The 16,996-nt window shown below is 40.9% G+C and overlaps 1 protein-coding gene across 4 annotated transcripts; it reads right to left on the bottom strand.

Annotated features, from left to right (window-relative positions):
- Positions 1-2,231: 2,231 nt before the first annotated feature.
- Positions 2,232-16,745, bottom strand: ZFP62 (ZFP62 zinc finger protein). Of its 4 annotated transcripts, XM_043584860.1 has the most exons (4): positions 14,610-14,624; positions 12,998-13,027; positions 7,019-7,305; positions 2,232-6,096 (listed from the first exon to the last, which is right to left on the bottom strand). In XM_043584860.1, coding segments are annotated over exons 3-4 (2,784 nt in total). In that variant the 5' UTR covers positions 7,020-7,305; positions 12,998-13,027; positions 14,610-14,624; the 3' UTR covers positions 2,232-3,313. The 4 variants fall into 4 exon arrangements, with proteins under 4 accessions (XP_043440795.1, XP_043440804.1, XP_043440778.1 ...); XM_043584869.1 differs by lacking the exon at positions 7,019-7,305 and having other exon boundaries at positions 14,610-14,686; XM_043584843.1 differs by lacking the exons at positions 7,019-7,305; positions 12,998-13,027 and having other exon boundaries at positions 14,610-16,745.
- Between the last annotated feature and the right edge of the window lie 251 nt (positions 16,746-16,996).

A 16,996-nucleotide genomic window follows, 5' to 3' on the forward strand; every position in this document is an offset into this window, starting at 1 on the left:
TTCAGCTCAGGTCATGATCTCACGGTTAGCGAGACTGAGCCCCATGTGGGTTGCCACACTGGGTGCAAAGCCACCTTGTGATTCTCTCTCTACACCTCCCCCACTTACACCTGCATGTACACTCTAAGTAAACTTTTAAAAATGCACTTTTTCACTGTTTTTGGTATGAAATTGACCCAGACAATATAGCCTACCTTTGCCAGAAGGTACTACCCTGCCTTTTCAGTGTTAGTTTTTCTCTTACAGACTTTGAGGTTTTCCAGTCCAGATCTTTAGATTTATAAACTTTATTTCTATCCTTCTAGTGTTTGCCCATGACATTTTACCACACAGTTAACTTTAAATCCAGAGTTAAAAAGAATCTTGACCTCCTCAGAAATAATATAAGCACTTTAGGCCACTTTTAGGCATATCTTCCAGCTTTACCTACTATTGTCCAACATTTCAATTCTATCTTTAGCCCTTTGAATTAGACACTGACTTAAAAATGAGTCTTTTGATATACCTCTATGTTGGCAAGTTTAATTTCCTTCTTGCACATCAGGTATTTTCTTTGGAAAGAGGTGGGGGATGGTGTTCCCTGAATGAACTCAAGTCCTGAAATGAGACTGAACTGGCACAGTTGCAACACAAAGTCCACCTGGGACAACTGGAAACTCAAAAGACCCCTCCTCATCTGAGATGAGCTTGAGCAGCATGTTATCTGGCCGTAGATGGAATGAAGGCCTAGGCCAGGAGGCCCTGAAGCCCATTTCCTGTGGGTCAGTCAGTGCAGGCCTCAGTAGGAGCGTATCCCAGTGCTTAGTGGGCTGGGGCACTCAGAATCCCCATTTGAATGGTAACCATCCTCTCCCTTATTGCACTTCTCTCCCAATAGTAGGTGGTACATTAGGTCCAAGTGGAGCTCAAATAGGTGGGTGTCTGTGGGGGTCAGGGGCTCAAGCCACTGGTGGCCTCAGGGGAGTGAAAGATGGATACCTGGTGACTCCTTGGAATTGATATTCTATGGCCTCCCTTTCCTCCCACTATGTACCAACCCTGGAGCCACCAGCCACTTTGGAGGATGTGTGAGCTTTTCTGATGATTTTAATCACTCCTCCCTCTCTTTTTTTGGTAAATATTTTTTTTGGGGGGGGAGGGGCAGAGAAAGAGGGAGACAGAGAATTCCAAGCAGGCTCCACACTATTAGTGCAGAGCCCCACGTGAGGCTCAAACTTACGAACCATGAGATCATGACCTGAGCCAAAATCAAGAATCAAATGCTTACCCAACTGAGCCATCCAGGCACCCCATCCCATTCCTCCCTCTTTATAAACCCAATTCAGTTGTCCCACCCAAATATCACCACCACCTCCTTTTTGCCCATTGGTGGCGGTCACCTTCCTCTGAGCAATGCAGTTTAGTTCAGCATCCATTAGTGTGATTTTTGCTTGTGGACTTTCTCCCTTACCTTTATTTACTGCTGCTGCCTAGTTCCTAGGACAGGGGATTATAACTGGCAGATATTCAATGAGCATTTGCTGGATAAATTGCCAGTGTTCCATGTAGAGAAGGACTGAGAACATGTGTGGTTGTGACATTCCAAAGTGGAGTTGAGTGGCGGAAATGGTCTTTCCTTCCTTTTCCTAGACCCATCCCCCCTCCTTCCATCAAAACTTACTGGTGGAGGCCTGGAGACAAAATGAAAGAACTGTACTCTTAGAGTGAAGCATGGAAAAATATGTGAAGGTAGAGCAGGGCTAGAGACAAATCCTAGAAAGCCAGGAAACTAGCTAGAGATTGTGCTTTTGTAAAGAGAGTGGATTCTGGGGCCAGAGAGACAGGACTAGAATTCAGCCTCTATAGACAGGCCCCACCTGGAGTATTCTTCAACAGCGTACTTAACTTTCAAAAGACTCTCCTTTTACCCTTTGAGTTACCTGGTTAATATAAATAATATTTTGTTAATTTCTATCTTTTCCCAAGATAACTATTTCTGTGTGGTGACAGATCAGTCCCACAGCCTGCCCATTCTTAGGAGCTATGATCCAGCCCCAGTATGAGGATCAATCCATTTTGCACTTCTCCTGGTGAAGACGGCACCTAATTTCTTGTGAAACCTGAGCTACTAGACCCGTGGTATAAGTCTCCTGCTGCCCTCCCTGCATTGGATCTGGTCTGACTTACCCCACAAAGATATGACAAATGGCTTTCTCTGCCATACTGCTCCATCTGAAGTCAGTCACAGTCTGTTTACTTTTGAGGAATTTCTTTATTGGAGTTCCATCTTACCTCACCACAACCATCTGGCTCTTCATGGCCAAGAAAGAGTGAGCCCTGAACATAGTATTCATAACATTTTACAACAGACAACACACATGTAGTGCATGAAATCTTTACAATAACACATTCCAAAACAATCAAACATTTAACAGGATTATTAAGCATGAATTTCCTCTGATCCCTCTATTATCAACAGCTACTCAGCTTTTTAGCTCTTGCAATACAATGACCTTCTCAGCATTCCTACATAGGAATCCCTGAGTCAATGATTTTTGTGCAGGTGCAAATTCATGAAGACCTGTTCCATTAGTTATGTAATGTGCTGAATTTCTCTCTATGGTAGAACCTTTCATTTGTAGCACAATGTGTGAGGTTTTCACTCCTCACACTTCATCATTCATTGAGGGGGCTCATTTGAAATTTTTAAAAAGTTTTGTCCATTCAACTGATGTATCACATTACAACAGTATAATCCAATCAGCTTGCATTTTTAATGACTCTATTTCCTGTTAGATTGATGTCTACATTTTCCACTCTTCCTACAACAAAACCCAATTTTGTTTCAAAATGTCATCACCCCTCACAAATTATTCAGTTATATCAAGCTTATACTTCGCGATCACTCTTCTTAAATATATATTCCCTGAAGCCTATCTCTCCCTGAATTTGCCTGTTGGAGGCCATTCTTGTATTTTTTCCACTGACCAATGTATAATTGGGATTCAAAGCTATAGCTGAATTTCCCCCATTTCTATTCATACAATTTAACCAAATATGAACTTTCTGATGGTGACTATATGACTTCTAAGTGAAGTCCTTTCCTTATCCATGTGCTTTACGTCCAGAAATGTCTGCTTACTTTGAAGGTTTTTCAAATACTCTGTCACTTTGATAGGTTTTATCCCCAGTATCAACTATTTTGTGTTCCATAAAGGCTCAACTACCTTGACATTGCAGGCTTCCTTGCTGGCTATGACTGAAGATCATACTGAAGAGTACTCAGTTTCATTTATACTATGTAAATTATAAGCCATGAACAAATACCTCATATTCATATGATATTCATACATTCATAAGGTTTTTCTTCCATTTGAGTTGAGACTTGGTAAGCTCTGCCTCCTACAGATATGCTCATCTTGGTCCCTTCCAGAGCATTCCCTCCCTCATGAGTTCTCTTCTGTGATGTGTCACTGTGACTTCCCACATTTATCACATTTAAAGATTCCTCTCCAGTATGGGTTCTTTTATGCTTGGTGAGATTTGATCTGATATTAAAAGCCTTCCCACACTCATTACATCGGTATGGCTTCTTTCCAGTGTGGATCCTTTTGTGTTGGTCAAGAACTGATCTGTAATTGAAGGATTTCCCACACTCACAATTATAGGGCTGCTGCCCACGGTGGACACTTTTATGGTTAATAAGACTTGAGTGTGAGATGTATGCCTTCCCACACTCATCACATTCATAGGGTTTCTCGCCCGTATGAATCCTTTTATGCACTGTCAGGCCTGAGCTGTTCCTGAATGCCTTTCCACACCTATCGCATATATAAGGTTTTTCCCCTGTGTGAATCCTCTTGTGTTGAGAAAGGAGTGAACTGTAATTGAAAGACTTCCCACAGTCAACACATTTGAAGGGTTTCTCCCCAAGATGGACTCTTTTATGGCTTAATAGAGTTCTGCTTGAGAAAAAAGCTTTTCCACATTCATCACATGTGTAGGGAGTCTTGCCAGGGTGGGTACTTTTATGGTTAATAAGGCTTGAGTGTGAGATGTAGGCTTTTCCACACACATCACATTCATAGGGCTTCTCCCCCGTGTGGATTCTTTTATGCACTTTAAGGCTTGAGTTGTTTCTGAAGACCTTCTCACACCTGTCACATTCATAAGGTTTCTCTCTAGTGTGGACCCTTTTGTGTTGAGAAAGGAGTGAAGTGTAATTAAAAGATTTCTCACATACATCACATTTGTAGGGCTTCTCCCCAAGATGGATTTTTTTGTGGTTTATAAGGGTTCGGTATGTGATGAAAGCTTTTTCACACTCATCACACTTATAGGGCTTTTCCCCAGGGTGTACACTTTTATGATTTATAAGGCTTGAGAGTGAGATGTAGGCTTTCCCACATTCTTCACATTTGTAAGGTCTCTCCCCAGTGTGGATCCGTTTATGTACTTTAAGGCCTGAATTATTTCTGAAGGCTTTTCCACACTCATCACATCCAAAAGGTTTTTCCCTTGTATGAATCCTTTTATGTTGTTCAAGGGCAGAGCTGTAATTGAAAGACTTCTCACAGTAACTACATTTATAGGGCTTCTCCCCAAGATGGATTCCTTTGTGGTTTTTAAGGCTAGAGCGTGAGATATAGGCTTTCCCACAAACATCACACTTATATGGTTTTTCCCCAGTATGGAGCCTCCTATGGACTTTGAGGCCTGAATTGTTCCTAAATGTTTTCCCACACAAGTCACAAACATAAGGTCTCTCTCCAGTGTGAATGGTTTTATGCTGAAGGAGAAGTGAGTTATAGCTGAAGGATTTTCCACAATCCTTACATTCATGAGCTTTCTTCCCAGGGTGAATGCTTTTATGAACTGCGAGGCCTGAGCTATAGCTGAACGCTTTGCCACAGACCTCACACTTGTAAGGTTTCTCTCCCGTGTGGATCCTTTTGTGCACTATAAGGCCTGAGCTGTTCCTGAAGGCCTTCCCGCATTCATCACATTCATAAGGTTTCTCTCCAGTGTGGATGACTTTATGCTGAATGAGGAGAGAGCTATAATTAAATGATTTCTCACACTCATCACATTTATAAGGTTTATCTCCAAAGTGGATGCTTTTATGGTTTAGAAGTGTTCTGCAAGTAATGAAGGCCTTCCCACACTCATCGCATTCATAAGGTTTCTCGCCTGTGTGTATCCTTTTGTGGACCCTAAGGCCGGAGCTATTACTGAAAGTTTTCCCACAGATGTCACATTCGTAGGGCTTCTCCCCTGTGTGGATCCTTTTGTGGACTCTGAGACCAGAGCTGTTCCTGAAAGCCTTCCCACACTCACCACATTCATAGGGCTTCTCCCCTGTGTGGATCCTCTTATGCTGGTCCAACACAGAGCTGTAATTGAAGGATTTCCCACACTCATCACATTTACAGTTCTTCTCCCCAGAGTGGGTGCTTTTATGGTTTATAAGGCTGGAGTATGACATGTAGGCTTTCCCACATTCCTCACACTTGTACGGTTTCTCCCCAGTATGGATCCGTTTGTGGACTCGAAGGCTTGAGCTACTCCGGAAAGCCCCTCCACAGTCATCACACTCATAGCGTTTTTCCCCAGTATGCATAATTTTATGTTGAACAAGGCGTGAATTGTATTTGAACGATTTCCCACACTCCTCACATCTGTGTGATTTCTTAGCAGCACTGGTTTTCTGCTGTAGACCAGGATGAGAGTTTCCATTAAGGTTCTCCACACATTTGTCTTGTTCACTGCTTATCTGTTCTATAGGGACAGTCTGGTGTGTAATATGTTTTGAGCTTGGATACAAGCTTTTCTCAGATGCCTCATCTTCCTGTTCCATCTTTATATTTGCTGTGTTCTTGGCTTTGCCAATCTTTTCCCTGGTGCCACTTTTGTCTTCCATCCTCCTTTTTCCCTCCGGATTTTCCAATCGACTTTCTACCTTGCTATTCCAATCACAAGTTTCACCAACCTTAGATTCCTGTATATGATCCTTGTGAAAACCTTCCACTTTTGGCCACACAGATTCTGCATTTCCATCATTTCCATACTTTTCAGTTGATTCCTCATTCTCAGTGCCCCTCGTCTTCAAATGTGACACTAAATCAAGAAAACGAAAATGATACCTGTTCACTTTGTTTAGAAGACACTGGAAAAATTACATCCAAATTCACTCATTCACTTAACAAATATTTACTGACTGCATGCTGTGTGATAGGTACCATTTTTAACTGCAGGGAACAAAAAGGGACATGCCAAGATTTCTACCCCTGTGGAGCTGATGTTAAAATGTTAGAGCCTTGGATTTTCAATGGAACAAAGAGTTTTTCTATTCGTGCATGACAGTTTAGTAGGAGGGCAAATGAAATGGGTTGAAATGATGCACAGGACCACAGACGATCATCACCTAGTCATGAAAAAACAGAGGGTAGAACAAATCTCTGAATAAGAGGAAACAGAAAGATTAATAAGACAAAAGGTAAGAAGACATAATCAGCAGAACTAAACAGATAAAGCTAAAAAAAAGAGAAGAAATTAGCACCTAGGTGGAGGTACTGGGGAGACGGTAATGAAAACATGAAGACAGTCATGAGAGACATAAGAAAGCAAACTACAGCTTTGTGGAGTTGGTTTGGCCTGTTGGACTTTCCCTCCAAGGAAAACCTGACCCTGGAAAGTGGGTAGTCAGGGAGGAATTCTACATGGAAGAGCATGCTCCATCCAGCCTGCCAGGCAAAGATGCATCATTTTTACTTTATGAACAGACTAACAGCAGTCAGAGCATATCAAAGATTAGAAGCTAAAATGCAAACCACCAAGCAAAGGAAATACTACTACCTGGATTCAAATACTTAACCGCATGATCTCAAGAAAGTGATTTACCCTCTTTGTGCCAGTTTCCTCATCTGTAAAATGAGGGCAATGGGGCTGACATGAATATTAAGTGAGATAACATATATAAAGTGTTGTGAACAATGCCAACTACTTGGTGAGTGCTATATGCATAATTATTACTACTTACTGAGGTCGGGTTATTTGATTGGAGTTGGAACCTGGGTATAAAGCACAGGACTCAGGAAAGGTAAATTCCTTCCTAGAACAGATTTTAGAGCTCAAGCAGGGCTTCTTTGTTCCTCTTGAAAGTACTCTACTTGTCTCTACTACTTTGGGCAGAGTAGTTCATGTTGCTGAAATGTGAGGACAGGCAGTGGAATCCCATAATCATCAGCTGCAGCACATCTTTTATCAGGGACCATGCTCCATCATTCCCTTTGGCCTTGGCCCATCCACCTCTATTCATCTTCAGCCCTCAGGAAAGAAAGATGTTCAAGTTCCTATAGCCATAAAGCCAAATCCTCTAAAATAAATATAAAAGGGGCACCTGGCTGGTAGAGCATGCAATTCTTGGTCTTGGGGTCATGAGTTCAAGCCCCACATTGGGCTCGGAGCCTACTTAAAGTTAAAAAAATAAATAAACACACAAAACTTGATAGAGAAAAACAAAAAAGGAAGGGCTATAAGGGGGGGACTAGCCATATTAGGTATTAAACTATACCAAAAAGCCTCTATAAATAAAGCAGCATGGTACTGGTGTATGGCCAAATGGAATAGAATAGAAAGTCCAAAAACAGTCCTAATTACACACAGAAATCAAGCATATGATAAAGATGTCAGATCAAATTATTGAGGCAAAGATGGTATTTAGAATAGTGTTGGAACAACTATAAAACCATTGGAAAAAGATAAAATCAGATTCATTCTTTACACCATACTCAAGAATAAACTCCAAGTGCAGCAGATCTCTAATTATAAAAATGTGATGCCATACAAATACTAGAAGGAAACATGAGTGAATGTTTCTATAATCTGATTACAGAAAAAGTTTTCAAACTATGACTCATATGCAATAAGAGAAGATTGATAAATTTGTATAAATACAAATTACATGTCAAAAATGCTATAAGCAAAATTAAGAAATGGCAAAAATGAAAGAAAATATTTACCATGTGCATCATATAGAGGGGCTAATATCTCTCATACAAAAAATTTTCAAAAGTTGAAAAATATAGACTAAAATTCCTACAGAAAAATGTTCAAGAGAAAAATTTGCAAGAATGAACAATTCACAAAAAGAAATATTAAAATGTCCTGCAAACATGTTTTCAATGTCACTCATAAGAGAAATGCAAATGAGAACTACACTAAGATATCATTTCTCATCTGTTGTATTAAAAGCTTGACAATACACTCTGTTGGTGAGGCTGCTGCGGAAACAGGCACTCTCATATGTTAATGGGAATGCAAATTGGCATAAGCCCTGTTGAGGGGCATTTGCCAATATCTAACACAACTGTGTGCATTTACACTTCAATCCAGAAATCCCATTTAGGAATTTATACTGAAGATCCACTTCCAACAATACAAAAAAGCATATGTGCACAAAGCTATTCATGGTAGCATTATTTGTAACTTCAGAATTTGGAAAACTACCTAAACGTCCAAGCATAGAAGATCTATTAAATAAACTATGGCACATAATTGCAATGGAGTACTAAAAAAAATTAGGAACATCTCTATAAATTGATTGAGAGGGAGCTATTTTCAGGATGTAAAGAGGAAAAAAGCATACATGCTACATTTTATATATAAGGAAGAAAAATAAGAAAATGAGCATATATCTGCTTATCTTCATAGTCATGAGAAGCCAGAAATCAGTAAAGCCCCATTACCTGTAAATGGAGGAGTGAGGAGGACAGTGCAAAATGATAGGGAAGACAGACACTCTAAGAACAGCTTTTTGCACAGTTTTTACTTATGGAAGCATGATAATACGCTGCATATTCAAAGAACAAAATTAAATCAGTGAGAATTACAAAAAGGAAAAGCAGCTAAACCAGAAAGCAAACGGAAACAAATGAACTCATTTGTGTTTGACATGAATACTATAACCACAGGAAGGGAACAAAAACAAACTGTAACCTGAGGAAGGGAACAAAAAGAAACAAACAACTAACCCATGTAACTTAGGCACACAATTATTACATAATATGTGACTATCTACTTTCCAGTCTTGGGAAGGAGGGGGTGGTGGGGAAGCACTGAAAACAACTGAACATTTTTTTTTTTTTTTTAATATATGAAATTTATTGTCAACTGAACACTTTTTAAGCAGGTTTGTTTTCTGCAAAGATATGGGCAAAGTAATTTTTTTAAATTATTATAATTTTTTAATGTTTATTTTTGAGAGAGAGCACAAGCACGGGAGGGGCAGAGAGAAAGGGGGACAGAGGATCCAAAGCATGCTCTGTGCTGACAGCAGAGAGCCCAATGCAGGGCTCGAACTCACAAACATGATCTGCACTGAAGTCAGAAGCTTAATTGACTGAGCCACCCAAGGTGCCCTGTTGGCAAAGTAATTTTGAAACAATTTTAGATGTGGTGGGGGATTGAGTAAATATGTTGATTTAGTTGCAAGCCAAGGCTCTCCTGGAGGAAGAGGAGACCTAAAAATATGGAATAGGGGAAGACAAGAAAGAACCTGTAGGGATGAATCAGAGATCAGTGTGAATTCATGATTTCTAAACATATATATGTGTGTGTGCACATGTCTGTGTATTCACAGGTATGCACACATATTCCCTAGCTCTCTGCTGAAAAGCCAAGAAGCAAAAAATATCTTAGTGGTAATAAGCACATCCAGCACCCTGTTCTTAAGTCTCTGCGACCATTACCTACTAAAAGGAACTATAGCTCCTCAGAGAAATGGCAGATTCTAGGCTAGGGCAGGATACACACAAGGTGAGCTGGGGCATCTTGTTATGCCAACAAGTAAGGAGATGCTTAAAAATGACAGGACATGTCATAAGACCACAAGCCAGCCTGGCCACACATTTTAGGCTCCATAATAATTATGTACAGTAATGAACTTCACACCATTGAAAATGGGATTTCATGAGTCCATACATAAACAGGGGAGAAAGAGAAGCTGCTTACTTACAGGAGAATGCCAGGGCCAGTTAGTATACGTGGAGAAAACAGTAGAGTTGAAAATAAATTAGTATTCTGCAACTATCAGAGCAAAGACTGGATCAGGGCAGAATTATCACTGATTCTAAATCTAGGGGAAATTTTGAGAAGGTGCAGTACATATGCACAATCTTAAAATATTCACCCCAGACTGAAAGGGAAAAATAGTAATTATACAGTAGAGAAATTAGACAATGTCTTGGCCAACTGTGGTAAATTAATATCACCAATGGGGGCAGATTGACATTATGTGCTTCCTGAAGTGACATCCTGAGGACACATCACCTACAAGAATGCAGCACCGAGCAGTTTGCCAACCTTTGTTAGATAATACCAAGGAATCAGAATTTAGGATGGTATGATAATGGCACTGTGGCTGTTAGAAGTGTCATTTTTGTTTGTAGACTGAAAGTATGTTAGAATGTAATGGCCTTATGTCTGAAGTTTCCTTTAAAAAACTTTAATAAAGGAAAAATACAAAGGGAAAGGTGAAACAAATGTAGCAGAATTAAAATAATTATTGAAGCTGATCTATGGGTGTATGAAATTCATTGTACTATTTTACTTTCCTGTATGTTTAAATTTTTTCATAATAAAAAATTAAAAGAAAAAAGATCACTCATACTAGTTTCAGTGGGCAAATGAATTAGAGAGAACCGAGTCCTGAAGTCTGGGAGGAGGTTACTAAAGCCAATCAAGAAGACTCATGTGCCCTATCAAAATATAGCATTTTACACAGAGCTAGAACAAACAAACCCAAAATTTGTATGGAACTACAAAAGACCCTGAATAGCCAAAATAACTTTGAAAAAGAAAAGCAAAGCTGGAGGCAGCACAATTCTGGACTTCAAGGAATATTAAAAAGCTCCAGGGAACAGAACAGTTATGGTGCTGGCACAAAAACAGACACACAGATCAGTAGAACAGAATATAAAACCCAGAAATGAACGCACAATTATACGGTCAATTAATCTTTGCCAAAGCAGGAAAGAATATCCAAAGGGGGAAAAGACAATCTTTTCGAAAAATGGTGTTAGAAAACTGGACAGCAACGTGTGAAAGTAGACCACTTTCTTACACCATACACAAAAATAAATTCAAATGGATTTGAAAGGCCTAAATGTGAGACAGGAAACCATAAAAATCCTAAGGAAGAACACAAGTAGTAACTTCTTTGACATTGGCCATAGCAACTTATTTTCAGATATGTCTCCTGAGGCAAGAAAAACAAAAGCAAAAATAAACTATTGGGAATTCATCAAGATAAAAAGCTTCTGCACAGCAAAGGAAACAATCAACAAAACTAAATGGCAACCTACAGAATGGAAGAAAGTATTTGCAAATTACCTATGTATGGATAAAGAGTTAGTATCCAAAACATATACAGAAACTTAACATCCAAAACATGAATAATCAAATTAAAAAATGTGCAGAAGACAGGCATAGACATTTTCCCAAAGACACACAGATGACCAACAGACACATGAAAGGATGCTCAATATCACTCATCATCTAGAATGGCTAAAATTAACAACTCAGGAAACAACAGGTGTTGGGGAGGATGCAGAGTAAGGGGATCACTTTTGTACTGTTGGTGGGAATGCAAACTAGTGCAGCCACTATGGAAAATAGTACTGAGGTTCCTCAAAAAGTTACAAATAGAACTGCCCTATGATCCAGCAATTGCAGTACTAGGTATTTACCCAAAGAATACAAAAATACTAATTCAAAGGGATACATACACCCCCATGTTTACAGCAGCATTATCTACAATAGCCAAATTATGGAAACAGCCCAAGTGTCTGTCCACTGATGAATGGATAAAGAAAATGTGGTATACATATAAAATGGAATACTACTCAGCCATAAAAAAGAATGAAATCTTGCCATTTGCAATGACATGGATGGAGCTAGAGAGTATTACACTAAGTGAAATAAGTCAGTCAGAGAAAGATAAATATCATATGATTTCATTCCTATGTGGAATTTAAGAAACAAAATAAATGGGCAAAGGAGCAGAGAGAGAGAAAGAGAGAGAGGGGGAGATGAAAGAAAAGAAAAGTTCAAGAAACAGACTCTTAATTAAAGAAAACAAACTGGTGGTTACCAGAAGGGAGAGGGATGAGGGATGGGGGCAATGGAGGGATGACGGGGCTTAAAGAGTGCACCTGTCATGATGAGCACAGGGTGATGTATGGAGTGCTGAATCACTAAATTGTATACCTGAAACTAATATTACACTGTACGTTAACTAAATGGAATTTAAATTCCTCTCTAACTCCTCTCTAGTTGTCAGCAGGAAGCATGACCCAACAGTCTGGTAACATCAGTCAAAAGTGCTAGCTTTAGAATGCCATCTGCTCCTTCCAAATTACACATCCTACCACCTCTGAACTCCTTGGTACTTGTCATTCATGTTCTATCAATGCCCAAAAAAGCCTCTGCACATAATAAGAACCTGCCCTTAATTCTTGCTGTCCCTGCACAAAAGAGTCAGACGCCCCTTCTTAAAGATACTGGACAACTCACAAAAGAATCGTGGCTTACTCTGGCCAAAAAGTCCTGCCTATTAACAGGCTGTAATGAGCAATGCATCAGCAGCTACTCTAGATTTCCAGATTACCAAACATTCCACAAGTCTATTTGCCATCAAGTGTCACATCAGGATTCTGTACCTTAAGTTCTTTTTATATATTTGGCTTGGAAATGACCAAAAAAACAAGACATGTGAGCACAGAATTCTTACCAATTCAGAAGAAAGAATACCTAGGAAATTGGAGAATGAGACAGATGAAAGATGGAATCAAGGAATACAGATGAATAGAGAGAATATGTGTGCTTTAGTTATTATTGCATTTAGTTTATGAATATCAGCATTGTAAATGGTTAACACGAGTTGGTTCTATTACTTAAAAGTAGAAATAATGATGAAAGGTGATTTTTCCTTAAAGTAAAAAATAGAACATTCTCATACCTGGTAGTGGTGAAGAGATTTCTAGTCATCCTGAGGAAAAAGGTAAGCAGAGGAGATTCTGAAAGGGAGACTGAGAGATTTTCTGAAGCTAAATGGGCAGAGACTGGCTGGAAGGGAGTCATTAACAGAATTAGATTATTAGGCTAGCATAAAGCTAATAAGCATCATAAACACAAGATCAGGAGAGAAAACCTACTTGGTCTTATTTGTTCTTTAAGCACTCTACACGAACTGTTATAATAATGATTTGGCATGTTTAACAATTTACCAGTAACTGGCTGAGTTAATGTAAAACAAAAATTATTTTGACTGATTTCTTCTTTAAAAACCCTTGCTAAAGTATGTCCTAGTAGAACCTCATTGAGCGCATCATTGAAGTAACAAAAAATTGAAAACCCAAATGGCTCCAAACAGATCTAAAAAAATATGGAATATTAAAAACACTCAAACAATAGTCAATCTGTTACCACAGTGCTGTTTTGTTGTTGTTTTCAAAGCTCTTTGTATTCTGATGATGCCTAAAATACAGTAGAAGGAAAAAAGCAAGGGAACAGAACTTTGGAGCAGACCCTATCACCTCTGTGAAAAAAGGGGAACTAACTACATTCACATTTGCCCAGTATTTGCATAAACAAACTGGATGGTTACACTCTAACAAATGTAACTGTCTAGGAGTTTGGGCATGAGAAGATGACTGAGAGGGAGCAAACCTTGTCACTGATAAATGCTTATATTAAACATCTAAACCATAGGAGTATTAAATATATTACTAAACATATTTAGAAAATTATTAACAAAACAAAACCCTCGGGCTTTCAAATAGAAAACAACCTAGTGGCCACCAGGTCTAAACGTTTTTAGAGCAGCACACCCAGCCCTGGCACTTCCCGTTCATCTTTCACAACCCGGTCGTCCCTGAGTCTAGAAGCCTCTTCCATATTCCCGCTACCTAGTCAACTCCTCAACTTTCAGAGTCCACGGCAAGCCGCCTCCTCTGGTCGTACCCCAGTCGGTACACGGGTGAGCTTCCCCAGAGCAAGTATCTGGAAGCTCCTCCCCGGGGCTGGATCTGCACCTGTGGCTGAAACCTCTCAACTTCCCAACCAAGGGAAGAAGGGGGGGAGGGGAGTACTGAAGCAGCTCACCCCTAGGGGTCCCTCTAACGCTCGTAATCACTCTCACGTCCTAGGGCCAAACTTAACTGCAAGGGGGAGTCACACCAGGGGAATTATTTTAACGGGCTCATGTCCAGGACTCCCCTCCGGCCCGAGAAAGCAGCGAATAGTACAGAAAGACAAGAGCCAGGCCCCAGTCTTTCTCCGGACGCTGGGCAACCCCAACCCGGCCCTGGCCGCTCGGACGGCCGGAGTTGGGGCCCAGAGAGAGACCAGCCTGTTCCAGGGGCACGCCCCACACCCCTCGGCTGGCCTGAGGTCTTCCCTCCGCTCCACTCCCCCCGGAACGTGCCTCCTGAGGTGTGTATAGGAAGGGGGAACGCTTCCCTCCATATCCCGCCCAAGACCCAAGGGGTAGCCAAGACTTGGCCACTAAGGGAAGGGCGTGGCAGGCGAGGGCCCGGGGCGGAAGCGCGGGCAGCCGCGAACTCACGTACTAGCTGTGTGGCGGCTCCGCGGGAGCCCGGCCGCCGGCGGGACAAAAGCGCGGACGGCCCGGCCGGAAGGGCCCGCGGTGGCTCTAGGGCACTTCCGAGTCCTCTCTGGGAGGCTGGAGGACGGACTCGATGATATTTCTCCGTTCGGGCACGTGACCCGTGGTGCGTTCGGAGGGCGTGGGCGCGGGGCGAAGCTAGTTTCTGTACTGCTTTGTAGCCCGTTTGGGGCTGCAGCCGGAAGACAGGAGGAGACGCTTCCAGGTTTTGAGGACTTCATATTCCAGGGTGGGGATGACAGTAAGGCAAATGAGGGGCTAGGTAGAATAAACACCTAACGACTCTACCTGAACACGGAACACTTTACAGAGTGAGGCGCGGGGCCGCCCCCGGGAGGAGGCGGAGCTGAGCGTCGAGTCGGTGGGCTCCGTCCGCCCACTCCGAGAGGTAGGCCGGGGGCGGACGCGGCGGCCCGGAAGAGCGTCCTGCGAAGCGCCTGGGCTGTGGGAACGCTGGGCGCGGCGGAAGCGCCCCAGGACCGGGCTGGAACCCCGGCCTGGAAGGACTTTTGAAAGAGATATATATTTTTTTTAAAGTAACATCTGCATATTTTTCATCTTAGGTTTACGTAATTGCAAAGAAAAATTTTTGGCACACTGTGCTGACATTTAAAAAAACAAAACCTCTTATTTTAGACGAATACAATGGACTCTGAACCCACAATTTAATATCATTCGCTTTTAACGGAAAATTTACATCATTTCAGATTTTTCCTTGAACCTATATTTTATGTCCCTCATGAGATTTTTATTCTCACCTGAAATATTTTCAGTCTCACTGTTAGCCTAATGTAAAAAAGTTAAATGCTTTAAATTGTATTGTTTTCTCTAGCATTCATCTTCATAACGGAATCAGAAGTTTACGTATTTTTCTCACTCAAGTGCTAATTGTTTTCTGGATTATTAGCAAAATTATATGTATTGCTAAATTTCAATGATCAGTTCTTAGACTAAAGATAAAATGTTTTGGAAGCAAACTTTTAATATAAGATCAATCTTTGAAAACAGTTCAAGTTATGCAAAGTACTTGGGTGAATTTCACTTATCGCTGTAGTGAGCCGGTATTCAGCATCAATTCTGTGTCCAGTTTTTATTCTTTATAGATGTAGGTGCAAGGTAAATGGAAGGAATAGAAGGTGCTTCCTTGTAGCAATGGGTTCTTGATCTGCTTTGGCTCCATGCAAGAAGGCACAACTCAGAGTGAGTCTGGGCCAGTGCGAGGTGTGTTCTGTTAAAGAAGGGAGACCATAGGAAGGAGCAGGGCCCCAGGCCCTTCTGAACGCAGCACAGGTTTAGGGAAAAGCACTTGCTGGAGTTAAGAATTGAGAGTTGATTCCCCTACATCTACCCCAATCGGTATAGCCTGGCCAACATACAGAGCATTTGAAATGTGACTAGTGCCGTTGAAGATCTGAATTTTTAATCACATTTAACTTCAATAGCCGCACGTAGCTAATGTCCTCTGTATTGGACAGCATTGCTGTAGAAGTTGCTGCAGGCAGTGCCGCCAGAGGAATTCACATAACCAGATTAAAGGTTGCTGGTGTTAGTTAGCCTGCCACCCATGGCAGGGAAGACTGGATTTTTCTCTTTAGGCAGCAAGGTGCCTAATGTTTATGTCCAGGTTGGGAGGTTTTTCTCAATGAAAGGTAGTGGGGGGTGGAGGTGGGGGTGGGGGGGACCATTGGGAAGCCACATAAATCATCTTAATTAAGGTGATTTTTACTTTAATGGTTTTTCCTCCATGAGTTTTGTCACACTTTAGACACCTTTTGTTTGGCCTTGTGTCTACACACACACACTACCCTTTTCCAGTACCTGTGTTTTATGGATATCTACAAATCAGAGCAGAGTGTGTAGATCTGCACTGATCAATATGGAAGCCATCATTTATATATGACTATTAAGCACATGAAATGTGGCTAATCTAAATTAAGATGTGCTGTAAATATAAAATCCACATCTGATATCTAAGATTTAGTAGAAAAAGAGAATGTAAAATGATATTTTTAATGTTAATTAGATGCTGAAATAATATTTTTGTTTTATTTGGGTTAAGTAAAATAAATATATAATTAAAATGAATTCCACCTGTTTCTTTTTATTTTAAATGTGTATACCAAAAAATTGGAAGTCACAAGACTCACATTACGTTCTATTTGACAACGCGGCTCTAAGAACCCAATAGGTACAGCTATGACCTCCTGAGGTTGCTCTTGGTTTCCAGCTCATCTGTCTCCTTTGAAGTAGTTCAAGTACAGATTAATGTTAAGCTATGCCCACAGGGGCTTACTTCCAACTCCATTTTTAGTCATTGAATTGGGTCACAAA

This window comes from Prionailurus bengalensis, chromosome A1, assembly GCF_016509475.1.
Source record: "Prionailurus bengalensis isolate Pbe53 chromosome A1, Fcat_Pben_1.1_paternal_pri, whole genome shotgun sequence".
In the NCBI taxonomy this organism is placed as follows: domain Eukaryota; kingdom Metazoa; phylum Chordata; class Mammalia; order Carnivora; family Felidae; genus Prionailurus; species Prionailurus bengalensis.